This window comes from Pagrus major, chromosome 9 (assembly GCF_040436345.1).
Source record: "Pagrus major chromosome 9, Pma_NU_1.0".
Classification (NCBI taxonomy): Eukaryota; Metazoa; Chordata; class Actinopteri; order Spariformes; family Sparidae; genus Pagrus; species Pagrus major.
In genome coordinates, this window is record NC_133223.1 from 10,869,192 (window position 1) to 10,891,814 (window position 22,623).

General features: G+C 41.9%; 1 protein-coding gene across 5 annotated transcripts in view; it reads right to left on the bottom strand.

Moving 5' to 3' along the window:
• Positions 1 to 22,623, bottom strand: part of usp9 (ubiquitin specific peptidase 9) — a 43,023-nt gene that overhangs the window by 4,812 nt on the left and 15,588 nt on the right. For 2 of the 5 annotated variants that reach the window (XM_073474049.1, XM_073474051.1), the window contains exons 11-45: positions 21,961 to 22,065; positions 21,581 to 21,787; positions 21,331 to 21,467; positions 20,224 to 20,262; positions 18,592 to 18,725; positions 18,384 to 18,474; positions 17,100 to 17,213; positions 16,760 to 16,988; positions 15,513 to 15,608; positions 15,116 to 15,327; positions 14,517 to 14,757; positions 14,134 to 14,283; positions 12,238 to 12,358; positions 11,976 to 12,106; positions 11,332 to 11,610; positions 11,097 to 11,234; positions 10,675 to 10,812; positions 10,194 to 10,360; positions 9,967 to 10,075; positions 9,675 to 9,821; positions 9,375 to 9,521; positions 9,055 to 9,262; positions 8,741 to 8,961; positions 8,245 to 8,432; positions 7,976 to 8,149; positions 7,738 to 7,879; positions 6,813 to 7,569; positions 4,282 to 4,405; positions 3,962 to 4,187; positions 3,617 to 3,746; positions 2,976 to 3,161; positions 2,482 to 2,702; positions 2,304 to 2,392; positions 2,052 to 2,208; positions 1,429 to 1,641 (exon numbers count right to left, since the gene is read on the bottom strand). In XM_073474049.1, the coding sequence (XP_073330150.1) occupies positions 1,429 to 1,641; positions 2,052 to 2,208; positions 2,304 to 2,392; positions 2,482 to 2,702; positions 2,976 to 3,161; positions 3,617 to 3,746; positions 3,962 to 4,187; positions 4,282 to 4,405; positions 6,813 to 7,569; positions 7,738 to 7,879; positions 7,976 to 8,149; positions 8,245 to 8,432; positions 8,741 to 8,961; positions 9,055 to 9,262; positions 9,375 to 9,521; positions 9,675 to 9,821; positions 9,967 to 10,075; positions 10,194 to 10,360; positions 10,675 to 10,812; positions 11,097 to 11,234; positions 11,332 to 11,610; positions 11,976 to 12,106; positions 12,238 to 12,358; positions 14,134 to 14,283; positions 14,517 to 14,757; positions 15,116 to 15,327; positions 15,513 to 15,608; positions 16,760 to 16,988; positions 17,100 to 17,213; positions 18,384 to 18,474; positions 18,592 to 18,725; positions 20,224 to 20,262; positions 21,331 to 21,467; positions 21,581 to 21,787; positions 21,961 to 22,065 (6,168 nt within the window). The remainder of the gene's footprint in view (positions 1 to 1,428; positions 1,642 to 2,051; positions 2,209 to 2,303; positions 2,393 to 2,481; positions 2,703 to 2,975; positions 3,162 to 3,616; positions 3,747 to 3,961; positions 4,188 to 4,281; positions 4,406 to 6,812; positions 7,570 to 7,737; positions 7,880 to 7,975; positions 8,150 to 8,244; positions 8,433 to 8,740; positions 8,962 to 9,054; positions 9,263 to 9,374; positions 9,522 to 9,674; positions 9,822 to 9,966; positions 10,076 to 10,193; positions 10,361 to 10,674; positions 10,813 to 11,096; positions 11,235 to 11,331; positions 11,611 to 11,975; positions 12,107 to 12,237; positions 12,359 to 14,133; positions 14,284 to 14,516; positions 14,758 to 15,115; positions 15,328 to 15,512; positions 15,609 to 16,759; positions 16,989 to 17,099; positions 17,214 to 18,383; positions 18,475 to 18,591; positions 18,726 to 20,223; positions 20,263 to 21,330; positions 21,468 to 21,580; positions 21,788 to 21,960; positions 22,066 to 22,623) is intronic. The other 3 variants (XM_073474053.1, XM_073474052.1, XM_073474050.1) reach the window with 2 other exon arrangements.

A 22,623-nucleotide genomic window follows, 5' to 3' on the forward strand; every position in this document is an offset into this window, starting at 1 on the left:
TGTTGATAATAAATATTCTGGTCATTCTGGTGAATCAGTGGGTTGTTGTGTTGAAGTGATGTGCTACATCAGGGGCTGTATTCACAAACATTAAGAGAATACTCTCAGAGAGCTCCTAACTTGGCCTAAACATTTCTAGCAAGGTGTCCCAGCTAAGGAGTGATTTAAGAAACTAACAACCTTGTGTTAGAGGAAAGGAAGGGGCAGAAACTTTATCGTAGTGACAAGGCGTGGTTGACTCCATGGCTAGGTACGATGTTCTATAACACAATTAATTGTAAGCTGTACTTTAAAAGAAGCCCACCAAATGTTTGAAAACACAGGCCTACTTCTGCATTAGCCATGCATTCACACGCTGATAGCTGTATTACATGCTGGTAATTTCGGTAGTCTAAAATCATTTTCAAGGAAAATTTGGCCCTGTGTTAAAGCGCAAACCAAGAGGCAGACGCAGGAGGATTTGCCTTTCACATTGACAACAAATCCTCAGCAAATGTCTTGTCAGTCAACTCTCATTACTTTCATCACGTTACAAGTGAAATGTGACTCCTGATACTCTGCTGGCACGCTGCTGCTGCATGGATTAGACATCTGCAACACTTTGTAATTGTAGCGTCCATTGTCAACTACGTATTGCTTTTTAAAAAGTAAAACAATGGTGGGGGTGGTGGGCAAATAATGTAATCAGTGTATGCAGGAACACCATGCAACACCGGGAACACTGACTCCAACAGTTTTTCACCTAAGGAGCTAAGGATGCTTTATGAATACGGCCCCAGATTATTTGAGCTCCTCTGGCTCAGTCATACAGGTTTTCTGTGCGATTTTTCTATTACCTTCACCACTGTGCCCCATGGTTAACATGTTTCCATAGCAACTGTGGCTATACAGTAGATATGCTTTATTGTGGAGTTTTGAGGTCATTTTCAGTGTTTCATATGGCCTTCATGATTTTTAATATTTGCCTTTAACAGAAAGGCCCCTTCTATACTGATGTTTGAATTAATCACAGTCTAACAGAACTGAAGCGTTTTTGAACAGCTTTACTGAACTTCAGACTTTTTTCAGTACATCATATTGTGTGTGTGTGTGTGTATATATATATATATATATATATATATATATATATATATATATATATATATATATATATATATATATATATATATATATATATATATATATATATATATATATATATATATATATATATATATACACATACATACATATATACATATATATACACACATTCACAGTGTCCTATAGCCTTACTGTAGATACTGATATAGTTTGGCTCCCAAAGCACATTTCCTGAGACTGGAATATAATGTTAATGTGAAATTAGGCAACAGTGTGTGTGCGTGTGTGTGTGTCTATGTGTGTGTTGTGTGTGTGTTGTGTGGTGTACAAAGTCAATGGCATTACCTCCTCAGGACAGAGTTCACAGGCTTTGGCCAGTGTCATGCGTGCACTGTGTGACCGCTCCAGGAAGTAGCCGTTGGAGGTCTCGTTGCTCTGAACTGGAGGGGACCAGTTGTTGTAGGTGTACTGGGGATTCCCTGTGTAGGGCCTCCTCTCCAGCTCGTCCCCTAACCACTCCACTGCCCACGTCCACTTTCGTTTCAGGTCACCATTACTCTGTACACACAGAAGAACACGCTCATCAGCATTTATGGCTCCAGGTTATGCAACCTTGAATGCTGTAGGTTTATTTTACTTTTCTTAATACATTGTTTGACTTAATTAGTCCAGGTTCTTATTCAACCAGTCAGTCTTGGCATAGGTTAACATAGGTTAACTAGTGTTTGGAAGAGCTGGAATATTGGTAGGAATGCAAGAACTGTGTAGTAAGTGTAGAAAATACTAATAAAATTAATAAAATGAATGCCAAAGTAATTGGGTCTGACCACAGGAGAACTGCATCTAGGATCATAGTTCTTTTTTGTTGCAAAATTGGCCCTCCCCAAAGTTATCCAGCATTTTTCAAACCACAAATTACAAATTGATTTCATGGCATATACATGTAGTGTGACATGATGTAAGCATACCTGTAGGATCTGGTAAGCCACAGAGCAGTTGCTAAACAAGGCCACCATGCACTTGATGCACTGGTAGGCTCGTTTCTGGTAGTGGTTCTTTGAGCGCTGGATTGTGTCAAAAAGCCCATCTCTGTCATCTGGAATGCCCTTAAGCACATTGTGGATCCTATACAACCAAACAGGGAAAGGTGACATTTAGATTGTGATCACATTCAAAACAATGCAGCTCTAATAAGTTCCACCCTGAGCACTCATTCTGACCTGTGTGTCTGCCAGGAGTCCTCAATGAGCAGGATCTGTAGCAGCAAGTCCAGGTAAGGCCTCAGCTCGTAGGTGTAGGAGTATGCCACCTGCAGACACACAACACATATATGATCTGGACTTAGGCTCTAGTAGACACATACAAGATATCCTGTTCGTCTTTTCATAAGACATTTACCTGCCAGAGCAGCTCACTGAGCACAGTGGAAGAAAACTGAGGGTTCTCCCAGCAGCTGAAGCGAAGCAGCTTTACTGTCTCTTCAGAGTTGCTGCAGTCCTCGATGATCTTTTTCACGTAGCTCGTCCTCACAAACAGAATCTCCGCCACCAGCTGCTGCACAGGCATCACTGGGGCCGTGAGGTTGGTGTCACCATATGGGTTAGGAAGAGGAGGGTTACCTGGAGAGGGCAGAGGAGAAGAAGTTTAGAGTTACGCTAATCTGAAATATTGGTAGTTTCTCGAGACATATACATGGTCTCTTCACAGCGCCTTTATTCTTTATCTCTAAAAGCCCTCAGCTCCAAGCTCTGCCTACACAACAGAGGCTCAGAGTGGCTGCTTTATCAGTCACTAGATCCTGAGCAAGGATGAAAATCGTCATTGGGCTCCAACTCTCCCCACCCTGAACCAACCCCGGCTATTCATATAAAGAGTAAGAGTAAAACCCTTACCATTTATGGAGGACTGCATGCGTGAGGAGACGTCACAGCAACGGACCAGCTGGGAGACCACTGTGTAGAGCTTTCCCAGCTCAGCGTACTGGTACTTAATGGGAGGGCCGGGACCCTCGTCCAGAGCAACCAACATGAACGTGGCGGGGACATTCAGCTTCAACAGCTGCGTCTTTTCTGCCAGGCCTGTGTGTGGTAGGAGTAGTGAAGGGGGGAAGGAAAGAAGGTAACATTTTCAGTGTTAAATTAATTTTAAGTTTTATAAAAAAGTGAGTCATACTTGAGAAAAAGTAAAGATATCGTGTTAAAATTACTTAAAACTGAAAGTCACTCATGAATAGTGCTTGGGCAAAAGTTTGAAAGTATCTGACATGAAATGTACTGAAGTATCAAGTATCATGACTAAAGTTAGTGTAGTATAGTACAATATTTGCCTCCAAAATGTAGTGCAGTAGAAGTATAAAGTAGCAGAAAATGGAAATACCCAAAACTGTAATTTATTACAGACCTTTAGTAAATGTACTTAGTTACATTCCATCACAGCTAATTATCATCATTTATATTTCCCATGAACCTTGCTTGTAGAATTCACAAAAGAACAGATGTACATGACAGCAGTGTGATGGCTGCGTGCACCTTACCCAGATTGGCATACATGACAAAGAGGTTGAAGTACTGCTGCAGGTGACGGCCATGTTCAGAAACCTCTCTTCTGAGCAGGTTGAGTACAGCTCTCAACAGGTGGTCACTTAGACTGAGGTTATCACAGCCCTGATACACAAACATAGAAAACAACAAACAAACCACAGCAGGCTTACATCAATAAAAAGCACAAGACGAAAACAGTGACAACCTGTGATACAATCTGCCTCAAGTATCTTCAAGGAAATCTGTGGTTCAAACTGTATCAAGTAACATCAAGTATCTTCCTGAAACTCCTATTAAGAGCCATTTTCCAAAAGGTTCCACTAAAGTCCGGCACCAACCTGAGCAGAGGGTCCAGGCGAGGCGGTGGGAGAGGGGCAGGGGCCGTCTTGCAGGGAGAAGTGAGCAATGAAGACGATGAGCTTGGCAAATGCACCACGCACCTCGGCGCTCGGGCACTCGAGCAGGTACTCCGAGAACCGGTTGGGGTACGCAAACAGAACATTGTGTGCAAACCAATAGCGTACATTCTTACTGTGTCTCAGCAGGATGCAAAGGGCGTCATACCTGGAGGGAAGGATGAGCAGAATATTTAAAGAGAGGGAGAAAACAGGGAGAAAACCTGAAAAAAGAAATGCACACAGAGGCAGAAGGAGCTTACCAGTCACTGGCAGGACCCCGTACTACTTTCTTGGTGTGAAAACCTGTGCTGAAGAGGAACCTGGCAGCCAGCTGAGCACTTATCATAGCAATCTCTTCTGCCTCTGGCAGAAGATGGTCTTGTCCTAATAGAAGGAGAGCAGTGATAAATAAAACACAGCGAAAATCCTTCAGGCAATTTGCTCCATTTGGCGTCAGTTTATGTTGCAGTATTGAAGAAAACTATGTAGCTACACACACAGACCAATGTAAAAAGCTACAGTTTACTCATTGCCAAAACGCATAATTAGCAACGATTCAATGAGCCGGGACCGTCACAAAGCACATTACTCTAACGTCTATATGTACAGTATACACCACAACATACAAAAATTTACAATGTAGTCCGCAAGTACACCAGTAGGGCACTGACACGTTTTCCTTTGTTTAGGCACTCCATCACACTGGAGAAATAAAATAATCAATATGACTAATCTGTTTTATACAATCTATATAATTCCTAAACATCCTCAAGTTGAAGCCGACAGTTGGCTCTCTGACCTCATAGTCATCATTTCAAATTCAAACAGTGCAGAGTCAACACAGTGAATAATCTGTCCTAGTAATGACAGACAGCAGGCCTATTTTATATACATATTACATAACATTATAGTGACGGTAAAGACACTGAATGCCAAAAAATGATGTTGCACAAAATGAAGATGGTAACACAGCAACTGGCAAGCAGTCAGATAGAGACAGCAGTGTAAGCTACAAAAAAAAAAAACATTCCCTGATCTCTGAGTCAGGCCAATCAATAATATTTAAAATTAATACATTCAAACTAATATTCTTGGTCATTGTGTTGCACTAGTAGATGGATTGTATAAAAACACAGCGTACAATATAAGTTTGTTTTTAAAAATCCCTTTGCTCTGAAAGGAAAGTTCTTCACGATCTGAATCATTCTGTCCCAATCAAGCGTTTCTGTGCTGATGACTTCCCTCGAATATTTATTTTCCAGTGGAACATTACAAAGCTCTGGCTTCATTAATAATGTATTAAAGGAGGGGGTGCTTTCTCGGCAGCCCTTGCTCAACACTACTGAACACCAGTTCTTTCCACAGGGATGCTGCGTATAACCATCACTTTGGCTTGCATTACACACATTTCAGAGATTAGTGATACAATTATAATGGCAGCTGCTTTGTCTTTAAGAGAGAAGCTTTGAATTGCCTAAGAGACATAATGATGACTTCTGCTCTGCTGTTATTGGATATGCAGAGACATAATTGGAAGAGTGATGCGAGACTGTGCAGCTACAAGAAATCACATGCCTCACATTTTTCCTGCACACACAAGGATCGAACTCTTGCCGTTTTTCCACTAGCACTTGTGGCGAGTCAAACTGAGCCGCACCGATTTGCTTTTCCATTACCAGTTTAACTGTGCCGAGTTGAGCTGAGCCGGAGATGGACTTGCTCCGGAGAAGGGCCGAGCTGTGGCCTGCCCACCTCCAAACAGCCTCGTGACATCTCACGACTGTGACCGACCCCCTAAAATCGATACTGAACTCATGTCTGTGCAGGACTTTTGTAGCTTCAAACTGAACTCTAGTTTCTCTCGTCCTGTTTGTACATTAGGACATCTGCTGTTTTACTTTTTCGTCGTGTTCACTTTCAGTCGTTTCAGGAGTCATGTTTGGTTACTGCTGGTGAAAACACGTTTCCCGTAATGTTGCTTCATAATAAAAGCTTTTAAATGACTAAATAACTGGGGGCTTTTATTGTGAACAAGTTTTAGTAAATTAAAAGTGTTTGTAACTGAATAAGCAGAGCCACTTTGTTAGCGGTGATCCTTTGATAGTACTACGGGGATCGAGACAAGCGCGTAATTGGTTTAAGACACACCTTCAAGCAGGCAGCCCAGTTGTGATGGAAATGCAAAACCCTGCCCATGCCGGGCTGCCGTGCCAAGTCAAACCGAGCAGAGCCAAGCAGACAGATGTAATAGAAAAATGGCAATATGTATGCAGTGTCAGAAATTCCTGATTAGATATATTGTTGATCCGAGATGTATTTATCCATGTTGTGGAACAAAGACAAACACTAGTTACTTGTCTAGTTAATGCTATGTCTGTTATTTGCTTATTTTACTTTTCCTAATATTGTTTTATCCGTTGCCTATTTTTTTATCATTTTATCTGCAACTTTATTTCGTGGTTAAATAAAATAGTGTCCCGTTGTCACTAGAATGATAAATGAAAACGGCCAAAAACAACAATAAAAACGCAGTTGTATTCACAGCCATCATTTACCAGCACAATATCTGTTGCAAGAGCAAACTCCTGTGTTGTTTTTTTTGCAGTTTGTTTCTAGAGTTCATACGGTGCTTCTAAAACATCACACCTGAGGTTTGAGTTAAGGTTATGAAGCTAACTACAGCAATGTTTTTTTTATTTATCCTGTAATATACAATAACACATAAGATTCACTAATTTAGTTATGCATTTAAAAAACCCTTTAGCATTAAACAGAAAAAAATTATACATACCTGGAGGAGGGTTTAAATAGACACTGTTACAGGTCAGAAGTTTCTTAATGAACTGGAAATATTCCAGGCTGTATTGCATTCGGTTGTGCATGAATTGGACGTTCTGCTTGCGGACACTGCACTCAATGACACCAGGCATCTTGACCTGATGCGGCTTGGTGGAGGAGATGGTCAACTCCGAGATGTATTTGACAAGCTCGCTGTCCTTGTCCAGTGAGTCCATACGCTCATAGAATAGGATGTAGGCATTCCACCAGCGCTTCTGCCTGCGGTACGACATTCTTTTCATCATATGATCAAACACCTCGCCCATGTATTCCCCTCCAAAGCACTGGTTCTTCATCTCCTCCTCATCGTCCATCTTGCACTCAGTCACATCCCCATCATCGAACTTATACCAGCGGTTCTTCTCGCCATCACCCCCATTCCTCTGGATTATGTAGGAATAGTAGTGTCCGCCGCTGGCCTGGCCTGAGTGAACCAGCACTCCCACCAGACGATACTTGGAGCTGCCTGGAGGTGTGGGTTCAGAGGGTTCGTTCTGTTGGATAACCTGGTTCTCTGGGTTGACGTCATCGCCCTCTAACTTGGCCACACCAGCTACTGTGTACGGCTCCATGTCTAGCTCCCTGGGGAACTCAAAGTAGTCGTTGAACTTGATGGCACATTCCCTCTCCCAGTCATAGTCGAAGCGCTTCAGCTGGATGGCCAGGACAGGTGGCAGCTTCTTAATGAGCAGGCGCTTCACAGTGTCCACCTGACAAGGAGAACAAACATCACAGGTCACCTCTCTGGTCAGAGTTCAACAGATACTTTTGGGTAAGCCATTAATGGGCAACCATTAAGGCGTCCTTTTTTTAACCAATGCACTTTGAGTGTCAGAGTCGAACATAGTCTGGCTACCAGCTGGGTGCTCCATTCTCACCTTCTTGTTACACTTCTCACAGTGGTAGGCATTGGCCCCCTCAAGCAGATCTCCTTTAACATACTGCTCCATGGAGTCCAACAGGTTCTGGTGGTTTCTGATATCTACGTTGAGTGTTGTGAATGACTCCTCACATTCATACCTGACAACACAAAAAATTATTAGAAAACAAGAACCCAATGCAGTCTGAAGATTTTATTTCTCAAACTATTAGCACAGGAGAAAGGAATGCACTAACCTGTGGGGGCATCCCTGACAGATCTTTTGGTCAGCAAAGGACCCACCCAACACCTTGCTGAGCATGGCGGGGTGGCCCAGGGCTTTCAAAGCTTCATCCAGACTGTCTACTAAAGAGTTGAAAAACTCCAGAGCATCGTGCTGCTCCCGCAAGTTCACTGGCTCACCCCATAACCTAGAATGGAGAGAAGACAATTAGAAATCTGCATCCACTAAACAGGCAATTTGCAGATCCAACCAAAACTACTTTGAGTCTTGAGTCTTTCATACCTGAACTGTTTCCAGAATCCCCTTGGGACGTAGTACTGCAGTCTGGATGCAGCCAGATGTCCAAAAATGACCTGTAGGTGACGTAATACACCAATGTTGTACTCCTTCCTGTCCTCTGACTTGCTGGAGGGTTTATCATCAAACTGATGGTGGTAACTGAACACCTCATCACGAGGATCCACATTACTCTGTAGAAACAGAACGAAAAGATGAAACATAACTTGCAAGTCTCCACAGCCACAATCATTTATTACTTTTTGCTACTGTATGTCATTTTGTTTGTTGGGGAAACAACACTGAGAAATTATTGCCTAATTATGATCAGATAAATTGTATAAATTAATCCTTGAAGCTGGTGCTGTTTATATGATGCCCTCAGCTCTTCGCTCAGCCTACGAGCCTTGAGTCAGCTACTTTTGTCAGTCACAGGATTCTGAAAAAGGATGAACATCTTCATTGGGCAAAAGCTTTATTGCAAAAAAAACCCTCAACGTACCTCATTCTCCTGCTTCTCATCCCCTGACATGTCATCGTCCACATCAGTGCCTGTGCCCTCAATGGCCAAGATGCCGTTGCGGATTGGTGGGATCATGTACAACTGCTGAATGACTGAGTTCATATAACAGGTGGCCCCAGCGTTCTTCAAACCTACAAAGCCTTTGTTGGGCCGCGGCCCCACTGGAGGTAAGTACTCCCACTCTGTCAGTGTCTCGCAACCTGGAAGGAGAGGGAAGAAACCTCATGCATGATGTAACCAACAAGCGGTCAGTAAAAGGCATCAATGAAATTGCCACACTGGTGTCTCCCTACCTAAGTAGTACATGTCAGTCAGGGTGTCAACTATTTGCTTGAGGTTGCGTACACAGCCCACCGCCAGTGCAACAAGGAGCTCAAAGCCAGCGTTTATGGAAGCGGGGGTGCTGCACACTGGGATGGCCTGCTCTGTGGGGAACTCCCCACTCTTCATGTACTGCAGGTACACGTTAGATGCTGGGAAGATGAAGTCGTCAATCAGCTCCTAATCAAGAAGAAAAGGAGAAGCGATCTGTTAGTAATGTTCTGAGAAAGGAGACAAAATTACAGAAGGAGTGGTTTTCTTCTCTTCTTCAGGTATGGTCCATTTGTTATACCTTAATAAGGTTGGCTCCTCCTTTCTCACACCCAATGTAATACTTCTTCTCTGGTGTCTGGAAGGCTAAAAGTTCTTTGGTGACCCCAAGGTGGCCCTCCAGGATGGTCTCCTCCACACCAGTCTCCCCAGTCCTCTTGACCTCATCCTAGTAAATGCAAACATGTTGAGTACCATCAATTCTGCCCCACATTCGACTAAATGGCAAACATTCAATAACCTCAAATTGGCTTTTTAGGGGGCATAACAAATACTAATAACATATTAACAGGTCAGTCGTGAGATTAAAGAGCTTCTTTACCCTTATCCGTTTCAGCCAGTCAATCTCATTGTTGAGGAGCACCTCAGCATTTGGCAGGTTGATGTTGCTGTTATAGGCATAGTTCAGAAGGTGTCTGAGTAAAGTGAAGTAGTCTCCAGCATGTTTGGCGCGCTCCTTGGCTGTACTCTGCACATGGACAATTTAGCATTAGGATTTTGTAAGCAGTAAATTTAAACATATATGGCACTGTGGTGATGTATTATAATGGATCAATAAAAAGGTTGACAAACAAATAATAGTCTTTAAGAACACAAAGTGTATAGCCACTCACCCCCAACACAGTGAAGAGGAGGGTGATGAAGAAGAGAAGGGGTCGATGGCCCATACAGCACCTCGTTGCCATCAGGAAAAACTGCTCCTGGGCCATTTGACGCACAGATCTGTTTCACATAAATGACACCATCACCATCATGACAATCTGACATACCTAAAGGCTGGAGATGAGGATGTCTCATTTTTACTTCAGCGATTGGTTGACATGCATCTTGGTCTACTTACTTGCTGTGGCAGTGTAGCAACAAGTCTATGATGAAGGTCTGCCAGGCCTTCTCCTTACTGAGTGTGTCCAGAGCCGTTGGCATGAGGGCGAAACACAGTGTCATTACCTCCAGGGCCTCGCAACACACCTGCTCATCTTCCCCATCTGGCTCCTTTGCTGCATTTGTCTAACAAGAAAAAGAAAGACAAAGATATTATGCAAAAATACATATAGCATTGCACTGCACTGCTAAGTCCACTAAGCCCACCAAGAGCTCTTTGTTTTTTTCATTGTACCTTGCTCAAAGCTTAGGACCTTTTACTGTCTTGTCTGCTAGGTTCTAAGACAGTCTACATCTATCATGTAAGGAAGAGCAGCACAGATTTTACTCTAATGGAGAGCCTGCTTACTTTTAAATTTATAAGGCTTGAGACGTTTTCAAAAATAATTAGATTAAACTTAACAAAACTTAAAACGCAAAACATTCAAAAGTCAGCTTACCTTCTCATATATTTTGCTGATCTCTTCATTTGAACTGAAGACGAGCTGCACTGTGCCACAGCCTGACGCCCACACTATTTTCTGTACCGCTCGGATCACACAAATGTCTGGGATGTATTTCGATGCCTGGAAGAAATTCTGGTGAAAAAAAGTCCCATAAAAGCCATTACAGACTGCACCACTCAACAAAAATAGATTTTCATCTACTTATCCAGTGTTTGTTTGAACATAAATTTCTATGACATTACATAACAAATTTTCAGGTTTGGGTATCTGCTTTCATAACCCGCTTTTCTATTTAGACATTTATCATTTAATTACTACCTGAAATGCAGTGCCCATTAAAACTTTTCATTAAAATTTAGTACCTTAACTAGTACACGATATTCTAACAACAAACGCAGGAAAAATCTGTTCCTTACATTTTCTGTAACCTCATCAGAAATCTGCTGGGCCAGGCGGATGGCTACATTGCGCAACATGCATTCTGAGGCAGGGTTAGGGATGTTTTGCAGGGCATTCTGGAGGACCAGGGCCTGGTCATGAGTGGCCTGATTAATCTGCAGAGTGGAGAAAGATAAAGACATGTTAGAGTCAATTTTTTAAGGAACCAATCGTACAGGTATGTCTGTGAGTTATGTGTGTGTGCGGCCTAACCGGTGAGACAGGAATATTTCCCTCAGCGTTGGGCTGGCAGGCTTCAGCCACAGCCTTCACATGCCCAAAGCCTACAGCAGTAAGAAGGAGCTTTGCGATCTTCAGTGCATTGAGGTAAGCCCCACGCCGAGTCTCCATGTCTGCCGATGGGAGGAAGTTGTTCCTGGTGAGCATGCTCAACACCAGGGGAAGCCCACCGCTCTTCAAGAAGTTGTACTGGAAGTCGCTGGCGTCCTCGCCCAGAGTGGCACTGGCTGGCATCAGCAAAGCATAAACAACCTGGAAAATGGGCAAGATTAGTGTAAACCTTTCTCCAGATCAGAGATCAGACATGTGACTGAAAACATAGGTTTATCCCACACTGCGGGATTAGTGTGTGTAAATTTGTTATCTCTCAAATGTGGTGCATGTTTTAAATGTTTTATTCACTCCAGTTATACAGCTAGATTAGTCATTTTTCCTTGTGAGACACATTACATATTCATAAACTATGTTATGATTATTAATAGAGATGTAATACTGCTGTTCACACACCAAATCAACACACAAAAATACACTACTACATCACAAGCTGAGAAGATGAAAAATGTGGTTATCAGGGCACAGAAAGTATCACAATACACTGGCAGTACACTGGGACCCACCTCGATGAGGTAGAGCACTTGTGAGGGTGACGGGCCGAAGAAACGCGAGTCCAGTGAAGGGCTGAGGCTGTTCTCACCGAGCTTGGCATGGTCCAGACACACAGCTCGCAGATTCTCCACTGTAGTGTTATCTAAGGACACAGAAACGGCACAAACATGACCACAGAGTAAACACTGCCCCTGCGTGTCTCTGTCTGTGTATATTTATGTTTTCATTAAGTAAACTGGCAGGATAATATTTAAAGCACAGCTGCATGCACACCTGGGGGCATGAGTTTCATGAGAACTCGAGCTCCATCTCTGAGCAGTGGCATGTTAAGGTTGCAGCCCAGGTCAGCCACCTGCCACAGGAAGGAGATGTAGCGCAGATGCAGCGACATAATCTGTAAAATAAGGTATGGGGTGTTAGAGTACTGCTGTTCACATACAGACACAAAATTAGGGCGAGTGATGCTGACATTTTCATATTCTGATAATATAAGGGTTTCTAACTGACTAAAAGAAATTAATAAATAAGAATCCGAAAAATAAATAATAAATAAAATAAATGTGTTCATTTTTGTCCAAAAATCCCAATCTTATACACATCTGTCACACATCAACAATGATTTCATTAAAACAAAACAAAATATATCACCCAGCCTTTGTTATCGTGACAGAAGTACACTGCTCAAAAAACTAAGGGAACACTTAATCATCACAGTATAACACCAAGTCAGTTTAACTTCAGGGATATCAATCTGTCCATTTAGGAATCACAAGTGATTGTAAAACAATTTCACCTGCTTTGGTGTAAATGAAAGTGACAAAAGGTGCAAAAGCAAGACAACCCCCAAAAAGGGAATGGTTTTGCATGTGGTGGCTACAGACAATTGCTCTCTCTTTATCCATCCTGATTATTCTGCTAGTGTCCTTGTCACTACTGGTAGCATGAGGTGGTTCCTGCAGCCCAGTCAGGTTGCACAGGATGTCCGGCTCTTCCAGGAGGGCACATCCATGCGTGCGGTCGCAAGAAGGTTTGCTGTGTCTCCCAGCAGTCTCAAGAGCATGGCGGAGATACCAGGAGACTGGCCGTTACACAAGGAGAGCTGGACAGGGCGGTAGAAGGGCATCAAACCAGCAGCAGGACAGGTATCTGCTCCTTTATGCAAGGAGGAACAGGAGGAGCACTGCCAGAGCCCTACAAAATGACCTCCAGCAGTACATGTTTCTGACCAAACTGTCAGAAACAGACTCAATGAGGGTGGCATGAGAGCCTGACATCCTGTAGTGGGACCTGTGCTCACAGCCCTGCACCGTGCAGCTCGATTGGCATTTGCGAGAGAACACCAGAATTGGCAGGTCAGCCATTGCTGCCCCGTTCTCTTCACAGATGAGAGCAGGTTCACACTGAGCATGTGACAGGTGTGAAAGAGTCTGGAGACGCTGTGGTGCACGTTATGCTGCCTGTAACATCATCCAGCGTGACCAGTTAGCCGGTTGGTCAGTGATGGCCTGTGGAGGCAAATCCATGTCATAGCCAATAGTACCCTGACTGCTGTTAGGTACCGGGATGAAATCCAGACCTTGTGCTGGTGCTGTGGGCCCTGGGTTCCTCCTGGTGCAGGACAATGCCCAGTCTCATGTGGCCAGAGTGTGTAGACTGTTCCTGGATGACAAAAGCATTGATGCCATTGACTGACTCTCACCTTCCCCTGACCTAAATCCAATTGAGCACCTATGGGACGTTATGTATTGGTGCATCCGACGCTGAAAGGTACTGCCACAGACTGTCCACGAGCTCACTGATGCTCTGATCCAGATCTAGGAGGAGATCCCCCAGGACACCATCTGCCGACTCGTCAGGAGCATGCCCGGACGTTGCCGGGAGTGCATACAGGCACGCGGGACCCATACACTCTACTGAGTTGGATTTTCAGTTACTGTGTGATTTTAAATCCAGCCCTCAGTGGGTTGATGATTTTGGTTTCCACTGACTGTTGTTATATCATTTTGTTCTCAACAAATTATACAAGGTGCATCAGTAAAGATTTTCAACTTGAATAATTTGTTCATCAAGATCTGATGTGTGTTCAACTAATTTAAGCAGTGTATATTATTTGGAGGTCACAAGGACATCGGTTTATGGAGTTAATAAAAATATATGCTGTAAACTTACCACACCAGGAAGACAGCTCTCCACCTCAGGGTTGGGCCCATCACTGTAGTGGTTGCCATGGTTACCAGGAGAGCCAGTGGATGAGTCAGAGGAGCTGTCTGGGCTTGAGGGCATGTTGGCACTCACCTGGGTCAGCTTGGCGGTGATCAGCTACACACAAACATCACAGTGAGTTGATGCATTAGATTAACAGTCTTTCTGGCTTCAAAATAAGTGTTGCTTTTGAGGTGAACACAGCAGGTAGGATCACTTATTTTAATGATGAAAGTTCCTATCATATGTATGCACATAGAAAAGTACAAAGAAGGCAGCACTACGCCTTTACGGAAAATATTTATTTTTCTTTTTGATGCCAAAGAATAACATCCATCCAACATTCTCACCGTTTTGTCCTTTAAATTGAGCTGTCCAATCAGCTTCCTGTCGTCAGCTGGATCAACAACCTCCCCACCAATAAAGAGCTCTATCTTGGTATGTGCAGCATTAGCTTTGATCCTGTTGAGGATGCCACGCCGAACCGAGCCGATTGTGTCGTTAGTGTGTGACCAAATATCCAAGTCATCCACCTGACGCCCCTGGTTGGGGAAACGGACGATCAATGTGATGTGCTTCCCGCGAAAAGCTCTGAAAGAGGAATGGAAGAATGTGAAGTTTAAGTGAAACAGAAATTAGGCAATGGCAACAAATGTGAATCAAGCAAATAGACTCTTGTTCTCGAACAAAGGGAAAAAAAGGCCCTCAGTTAACTTTAGCGAATTCTGAGGAAAATGTACATGAATTCCAATGTGTGACCATATATCAAGTCTTACTGACGTTTCTAGGTTTGTGATAATGTTGATTTTTCATATTCTTGTTATTGTGTCATATTTAAAATGGCAAGGCATCTTTGGTGACTTACTTTCTATTTTCATGGAAACTCTTAACCAGTTGATGTCCAGTAATGTGTTATGACAGATTAAGCACAATGTCATAGTGACTGTACCTTGACATAGGCAGGATAGTCCTCTCCTCGTGGTAGTCACTGTCACACTCATTGATGTACTCTTTGAGCACAGTGAGAACTCGCACCATGCGGATCGCCTCCTGACGGGCACAGTTAATGCTGTCTTTGTCTCCATCTAACACACACAGGGTGTCATAGGATGCCTTCAGACGGTCAAAACATGACTGGATGAAGTCTTCATGAATTTCAACCTAAAAGGGAGAGAAAATAGATGACAATGATAAAGATAAATAACTTGTCATTTCATTACAAAAAGTGATTTTAAATGGTTTGAATTGACCTCCTAACAGATAAATGTGGACAAGGGTGACACAAGGACTAGAAAAGAACAGACTCAAGATTAAACTTGTGCTCTGAAACACAACAGTTAATGTACCTGATTGACTTGCAGTTTTGGTCCAAGATTGGTGTAGATCTCTTTCAGCAGGTCTATGGCTCGGCTGGCGATGTCATCACTTCCTTGAATTACCACCTGGGAGAGAGGAGAATATGGAAAAAAGGTTATGAAGAGAAGGGCTCTTCAACACACTCAAGAGCAGAGAGTCTGACTTTCAAGCATACGTGTCTGTTGAGGTCTAAAGCACCAAGGTAAAGAGGAGCCCAATCACTGACCACTCAGAACAAAAAGCACAATGTACTACGGGACTGTGTTTTTTTATCTCTTGCAAACAGAAGGATGCCAAAACCCAGAACAATTGACTCTGGGGGAAGGGCAGATCTCATGTATAGTTACCACTGCAAACTTCTCTTTCGATAACAATGCAATTACTACCACAAGGTTACAATGACAAGTGTACAGTAGGGCTGCAACTAAACATAATAGTAATCTGTCAAAAAATGTTCTTGAATAATCGATTTGTTGTTTGGTCTATAAAATGTCAGAAAATGCTCATTCAGTGTTCCCCAAAGCCCAAGATAAGGTCCTCTATTATCTTGTTTTGTACACAAACCAGGATATTTGGTTTATTGTCATAGAGGAGTAAAGACACGAAAAAAATATTCAGATATATGAAGTTGAAATCAGAGATTTGGACTTGTTTGTCCTTAAAAAACAAACAAACCAAAAGAAAAAACAAACTCAATCGATGATCAAAATATTTGGCGTTTACAACTAATTGATTAAGCTTTGCAGCTATAGTGTACAATAATGACAAACCGCAGAGCAGCTGTTGCTCATGTGTCACAAGTCATCACTATTATATCAAGTTTTACAAGTTAGCTCAGAGCAGAGTGCAAGTCTGTGAGCCTAACTGATTACATCTATTAATTTGGCACAAGCTTTTGTCCAAAGCAACCACACAGCATAACTCGTCATGCAGTTTGAACTACAGCTTTCACATATCACCACTGTTTCCCAACAAAGTGCAAACGACATTTAAACAGAAGCTTTAAAATCAGACATCTTTCTGATTTAAGTGGTGCTCAAGGAGACTAAATGGAGATCTCTTTTTCCAGTTTTCAAGAAATCCAATTTTGTTCTTCAAAGCTATTATAAAAATGCAAAGCACAAAAAGGAAAGACAATAGGCATAAAAGGTATAAGGCACTATCACAACCATCTGCCTCCCTTCCCAATAAACAAAAACATCCATTTATGAGTGCCTGTTGCAACACATCTCCTCACCCTCCAAAGGTAGTCCAAGCCTATTAGTTCCAGGTCATCCATCATGTAGGCCCTGCGCTTTGCTACCAGCTTGCCCTCCCTGCAGTTGACAGCCTTGAAGAACCTCTCAAAGCACTTCATGCCATTCTCCGTCAGCAGTGAGGGGTCCAACTGTAGAACGTTGTTCTCAAAGAAGTCCTTATTGATATCTGGGTCCAGGTCGGGCTCATCACCCATCAGCTTAGAGTACCTATTGGGTGGCAGTAAAGTAACACAACATTCAAAATAGACGTGTGCTGATAAACTGATATAAGGGAATTTATTCAAGCTAAAGACAAGAATACATCCAATTGTACACTACCATTTGAAGCAGGCCTCACGGTCACAGAGAAACACTGCATTCTCGGCCAGACACTTCCAGATCTGCTTGGCCTGAGGGGCACACAACCACAGCTGGCCATCTTTAAGCAGGAACCTGACAAGAAAAGTCAAGAAAATCAATAGTGGACACTGGTGGCCCAAGAGTTAGAGAAACATGCTTGTCAAGGTCATGTAGTTTGTCCCAGACTTGCAACATAATTGCTGGTGGGGGTGAAGTCTCTGGGTACCGCTTGCTTCTCTGTAATTACCCACATTTGTCCTTGAACAAGCTAATGAACGCCGTACTGGCTAACAGACATGACTGTGGAGGGACAGAGTAGTTTTCTTAGGTTGTATTAGAGTGTGTATTAGGTCTGAATTAAACTGTATATTGTATTTTCCTTTCTATGTTCTATAAGTGCAGAATATCACCTTGGATTTTAACAAAGATCTTAAATTGTACAGATTAACCATCTAGGAACTGTTGAGCATCTGCCAACTGTTGTTCAAATTAAACAGTATTAGACATTCTGTCTCATTGGTGAATAAGAGCTACATTTATACACCTGACCCAGTTTAGGAAAGGGCATGATAGTAATTGGAAGGATCTAATGGTAATGTGTAGTCAATTTAATTTATTGTAGCTGATCTGAGTCCCCATTTAACTAAAAATAAAGGGATTTTAAGGTAGAATATGCTTGATAATTAGATTTATCTTCCTTCCATTCCTAGTTTTAGTCTCAGGTTTTAGGTGTAGTTCCCTAAAACCCTTGTTATATCCGTCTCTGCCAGGCATCAGCACGGAGGTGTTCATACATTTGGTCATTTATTTCCATAACTAATCCTGCATACTTGGACTCATCTGCCTAATATTTTTGTGCACATTTATTACTGTATGCTCCCTGGGTTGTGATGATTCTCAATATTTTAAAAGCCTATTTTTTTGACTGCTCTATTTTACAAATATCTATCCTCTTAACCGCTCAGGGGCGCAAGTGAAACAACTGCTTCAGTTTGGAATCTTGTTTCCACAAGGGACAACATACGTCGCAGATTCTTTTGTAGGCATTTCCACTTTAAAATTACATTTTACCTTGCTGTTGTTTTGGAAACAGCAGTCTCCTCTTCTCAACACTATTCTCATGCATTCACTCTGGACACACAGCTAATCTTGTACTCTCTGTTCTCCACCAACATGCCCCCCACACTGACCTGGCAGAAATCACTACACTCCTTTAGTTAATTTCATGTATTTGAGTGTGAGATGATTGTGGTGATGTTGTACCTCAGGAAGTTTAGTCGCTCCTGTACTTCCTGGACATGGCTGTAGCGGCTTCCCGGCCTGACTGTCTGTGGGTCAAACTCAGCTTGTTCTTCTGTAAAAGAACATATAGTCAGACTGCAGACACTGCACATCACTGAGCCTTCTACTGTACCTATAAAAATGAAATGTCCGAATAACACAGGTTCCATTTCTGTCTGCGACAGTGTACCTTTAGAGAACTGCCTCATGGTCTCCATGTAGGCCGAGAGATTCTCAGCCACCAGGGTGACCAGCGCATGGTTATGCTGCAGCTGGTTGATCAGGTCATGGCGGTAAAACACATGAGGACTTCTCTGGGTTTGACTAAAGAGAGAATAGCAGGAGGAGTGGAGGTTGTAAGAGGGACAAAGACAAAAATTCAGTGAGGAAGCAAGAAAGACAAAAAAAGTGAGAATTAAGCAGACATTACTTACTGTACTTTTAGTAACTCATTTTTGTAATTGGGAAAACAAAGCATGGCTGATTTCTCATTTGTGTCTATCAGGGACATATAGAAAGCAGCTTTTGGTGTATGGGGTGTGTGTGTGTGTGTGTGTTTGTCAGAGAATAACCAGCAGAAGAGGTCATATCATAAAAGGCCATTTCCTGCCTTGTTTTCCACACAAAAAACTAAAGTCAAAATCCAAATGAGCCTGCAATCCATGATTAACTTTTGATAGCCACCAAACAAAAAAGAGCCACATCAGTTCAGATTGGAAGAAAAAAAGTGGCTCAGATTTATTAAAATTCTGCAGGTAAATTATGACTCCAGTTGACTTATTTGCAGTGGCAAAGCAACTTCTTTCAAAATGCATTCCAGTGTTATTACATTTCTTAATTAAATTATCCGTATGCATGTTAAATGCAGGAAAACAATATTAAATTAGATTTAAAGAGTGGATACAAGGCATGAAATATCCCTGATATTTTGCACCGAGTGATTTGCGCTGAAAAGAGCTGGCATCAGGAAGAATGGGGCTCCATCTCAAAGGACCTTTCATTCAGTTGTGTAACCGTCTAGATTGATGGACTATTCTGTATATACACTCTGGCTTGTGCTCAGTACTGACAAACTGCACAGAAACTCCCAACAAGTGCTTCTAGAGAAATGATGCATATCAGAGTTTACCCAAGGGTGTCTGCTTTTCAGTGATAATGGTAACCACGCCTCCTAAAAGTTTTGGACTTGGGCTTGCTTCCAGTAACCACAACTTAACTTCATCCAACGTGAAAAGGCATTCAATATAAACAAACTGTTGTATCACAAGCAATTTTCAAATGATATTAATAATGAAATCAAATGACATGAAGCTAAGCATTTAACATTAGTATAATGATAATCAGCAAGGATTATCATTATCAATCACTCAGTATTAATCGGAGCCTACTTTATATTGTAACAGCTTTCAGTCCAGCTAATCTGTGTTTCTCTTCAGGCCTAATTTTCAATTTTTCAAACTGAAGGTCAAGTGTTATAAAGAATGTGATGGATAGACATAGATGGGTTGCCAGGGTTTCCAACAGCAAGAGCAGAGGAGGTAAAATAATTGAACGTTATTCAAAAACAAAAATGTAGAACTTTTGGCCATTGGTAAGACTGCAAGAATCTGGTATCTTTTCCTGACTGTACTACACTTGTGCAGGTCTTTGAACAGGATGAGGAATGAGTCATTTGAGATGAAACCCAAGGAAGAATTGCTTAAGCAGATCCATGACAGAGAATGACATTTTATATAGTATGTATCATAAACATGTCAAAGAGAAAGTTAGACTTGACGTAACACAGAAATAGGTAGAACCCTGGAATTGACTCTCAACTTACCCCACTAAGTTCGTTTGTATGTTAATTGGCATTTTCTTTCTGAAAAACAACAGGCATGTATACTACATATTTTCTATATTGACTAGAAAGAAAACACTATTTAAAATCAAAATAATCTATGATTAATGCTAAACAATATAACTTCAAATCAATCTTATAATGATCTCACAAATTTACCATGGTAACATTATATTAATGGCCATCTTTGTTAGCATTGTGATTCCTGATTGTTTTTTTGTTTTTGTTAACTACTACAGCTCCTGACAACTGTGCTATTGCTACCATGATTTAACAAATTATTCATGTATCACAAACAGTACATTTGAATTTTTATTCAACATTTACTTGACAAGCTAGCTAAAAGACTAGACAAATGACTAGCTAGTCAGCTGTAGACGTAAGTGGACATTTCAACTGGTTGGATGTGATTGAGTTTAGGCATGGACTTGGTGGTGGTTAAGGTTGAAGTCTATCAACATTATCCAGTGACATCTTTCAGTTGCAGTTACAAAATGTACACTGTTACAGTGTAACTTGGCAAACAAGGTAAATGTACCTTTCAGCTCATTTTCAGTGTACTCAAAGAACAATGAGGATCTGTTGCCCCAGATTATCCTAACTATAAAAAACAGGGTCAAATAACTAATATTTCATGTAAGGGGCCTCAAGGTCACATATCAGAATTATTGAGAGTAATTGATTTAGTTAGAGATATTTCACATCAGTTTAAAAATTGGGGCGTATTGCCCAGCCCTGCTGATTAGCACTGGTGGTTAATTAGTGCACTTGGGATGACTTTACGCAGGGCAATTCCGATGTTATCTTGCAATGATACAATGCTAAACTGCTAGGCTATTTACTCTCGTGGGCACTAAGCATTCAAGTTGACAAGCATCAGATAAAAATGCCAGGAAGGTCAGCTGGTCAAAAATGTGACAATTAAAGTGTCCTCTTGCTTCCCTTACGGCTGTTCATGCATTATGTGTGATGTAAACATTAATAATTCTGAAAAATACTTAAAAACTCTACTAAATACACATTTCATACTTGCCAGTACGAGAATCTTCCTGTTCCTGTTATATAAAACTGAGATTACCATGACCTTACCTAAGGTTTTGAGGGGCTTCTCCAAAGAGGCTACAGATCTCTCTGATTTGCTTCAGGGCTGGGATCACCCATTTGTCATTGGTTCGTAGCTCCTCTATGAAGCGATCTATCCATTGAATCTTCTGTGTGTCTCTGTCCTGTGAGTAAAAATTTAACATTCTCAGTATGTGAAGTTAAATGAGCAGTCCATCACTTATTTTGCATGTCATTCACCTTTAAACATATTCCCCACCAACACCCCAACATGTACCTGGGAGCAACTGTAATCCAATATCTTGATGTGAGCACTAAGAGCCTGATCCATGATGTCTACAGGCACATCATCACTGTGTGCCAGGTTCCACAGCAGGTTAAGGACCTTGTGGGCCATCACGCCGTCCTTATCATCCTCAGCCAAGCGCCGGATAAGCTCCAGCAGTTTTTCACGCTGCTTCTTGCTGGCATTGGTCCAGCTTGCCTGCAAAAGAGGAACAACCAAATACAGATGTTAAGACACAGCATAAAACAATATATTGTTGACATGGAACTATTCATCTGTAGTGTGATTAGGTCAGAACCAAATGAACAAATAAAGCACATTATTAGCCCTTTATAATCTGTGATTGCCTGATTAATACAACTCTTCCTCACCTTGAAACAGTCAAAAAGGTGATCAAGCTGCTCAGGTGAGAAGTCCCACGCCAGCTTGGCTAGGAGGTCATGGACATTCTTCACAATGGCCTCGTGCTTACCAGCCTGCAGATATACAGAGACAACAAGCAAACTGTTGGGTTAACAAAATACTTGGAATGTCAACCAGTTCCAGACGTCTCAGCAGTGTCAGGGATGTGCTGCAGCTGCAATGCAGACAACTGGCAATTAACAGCAGGGACCTATACTTTTTGTGTGGAATGAACAACTGCAGCTTTGTTTCAGTTACAGGATTAACAAACTAATTACTTAAAACTAAACTTAATTCAGTACCATGATTTGTGCCATGTTCTTTAACTGGATGTTCTTTCGCATACTAATCTAACAAATTTACATTTCAGCTTTATTTTAATATTGCTCTACTCTAAGTTTCGAAGAAGACGTCAGCAACACGTCAAAACGTCAGCAACACTTGTAGTACAAAGAACTTTATTGTGAGACCAACGCTTTGGCTTTTATCAGATTCATCTTTTAGGCTTTCAGGCTTTCAGGCTCATCTGTCCATGACGATAACCTGAAAAGCAAGGAAGTACTGGTGTCACCATTACGTCTTTCTTCAACTCTCCCAACTACCATACAAAAATTCTCAATATCATATGTCCG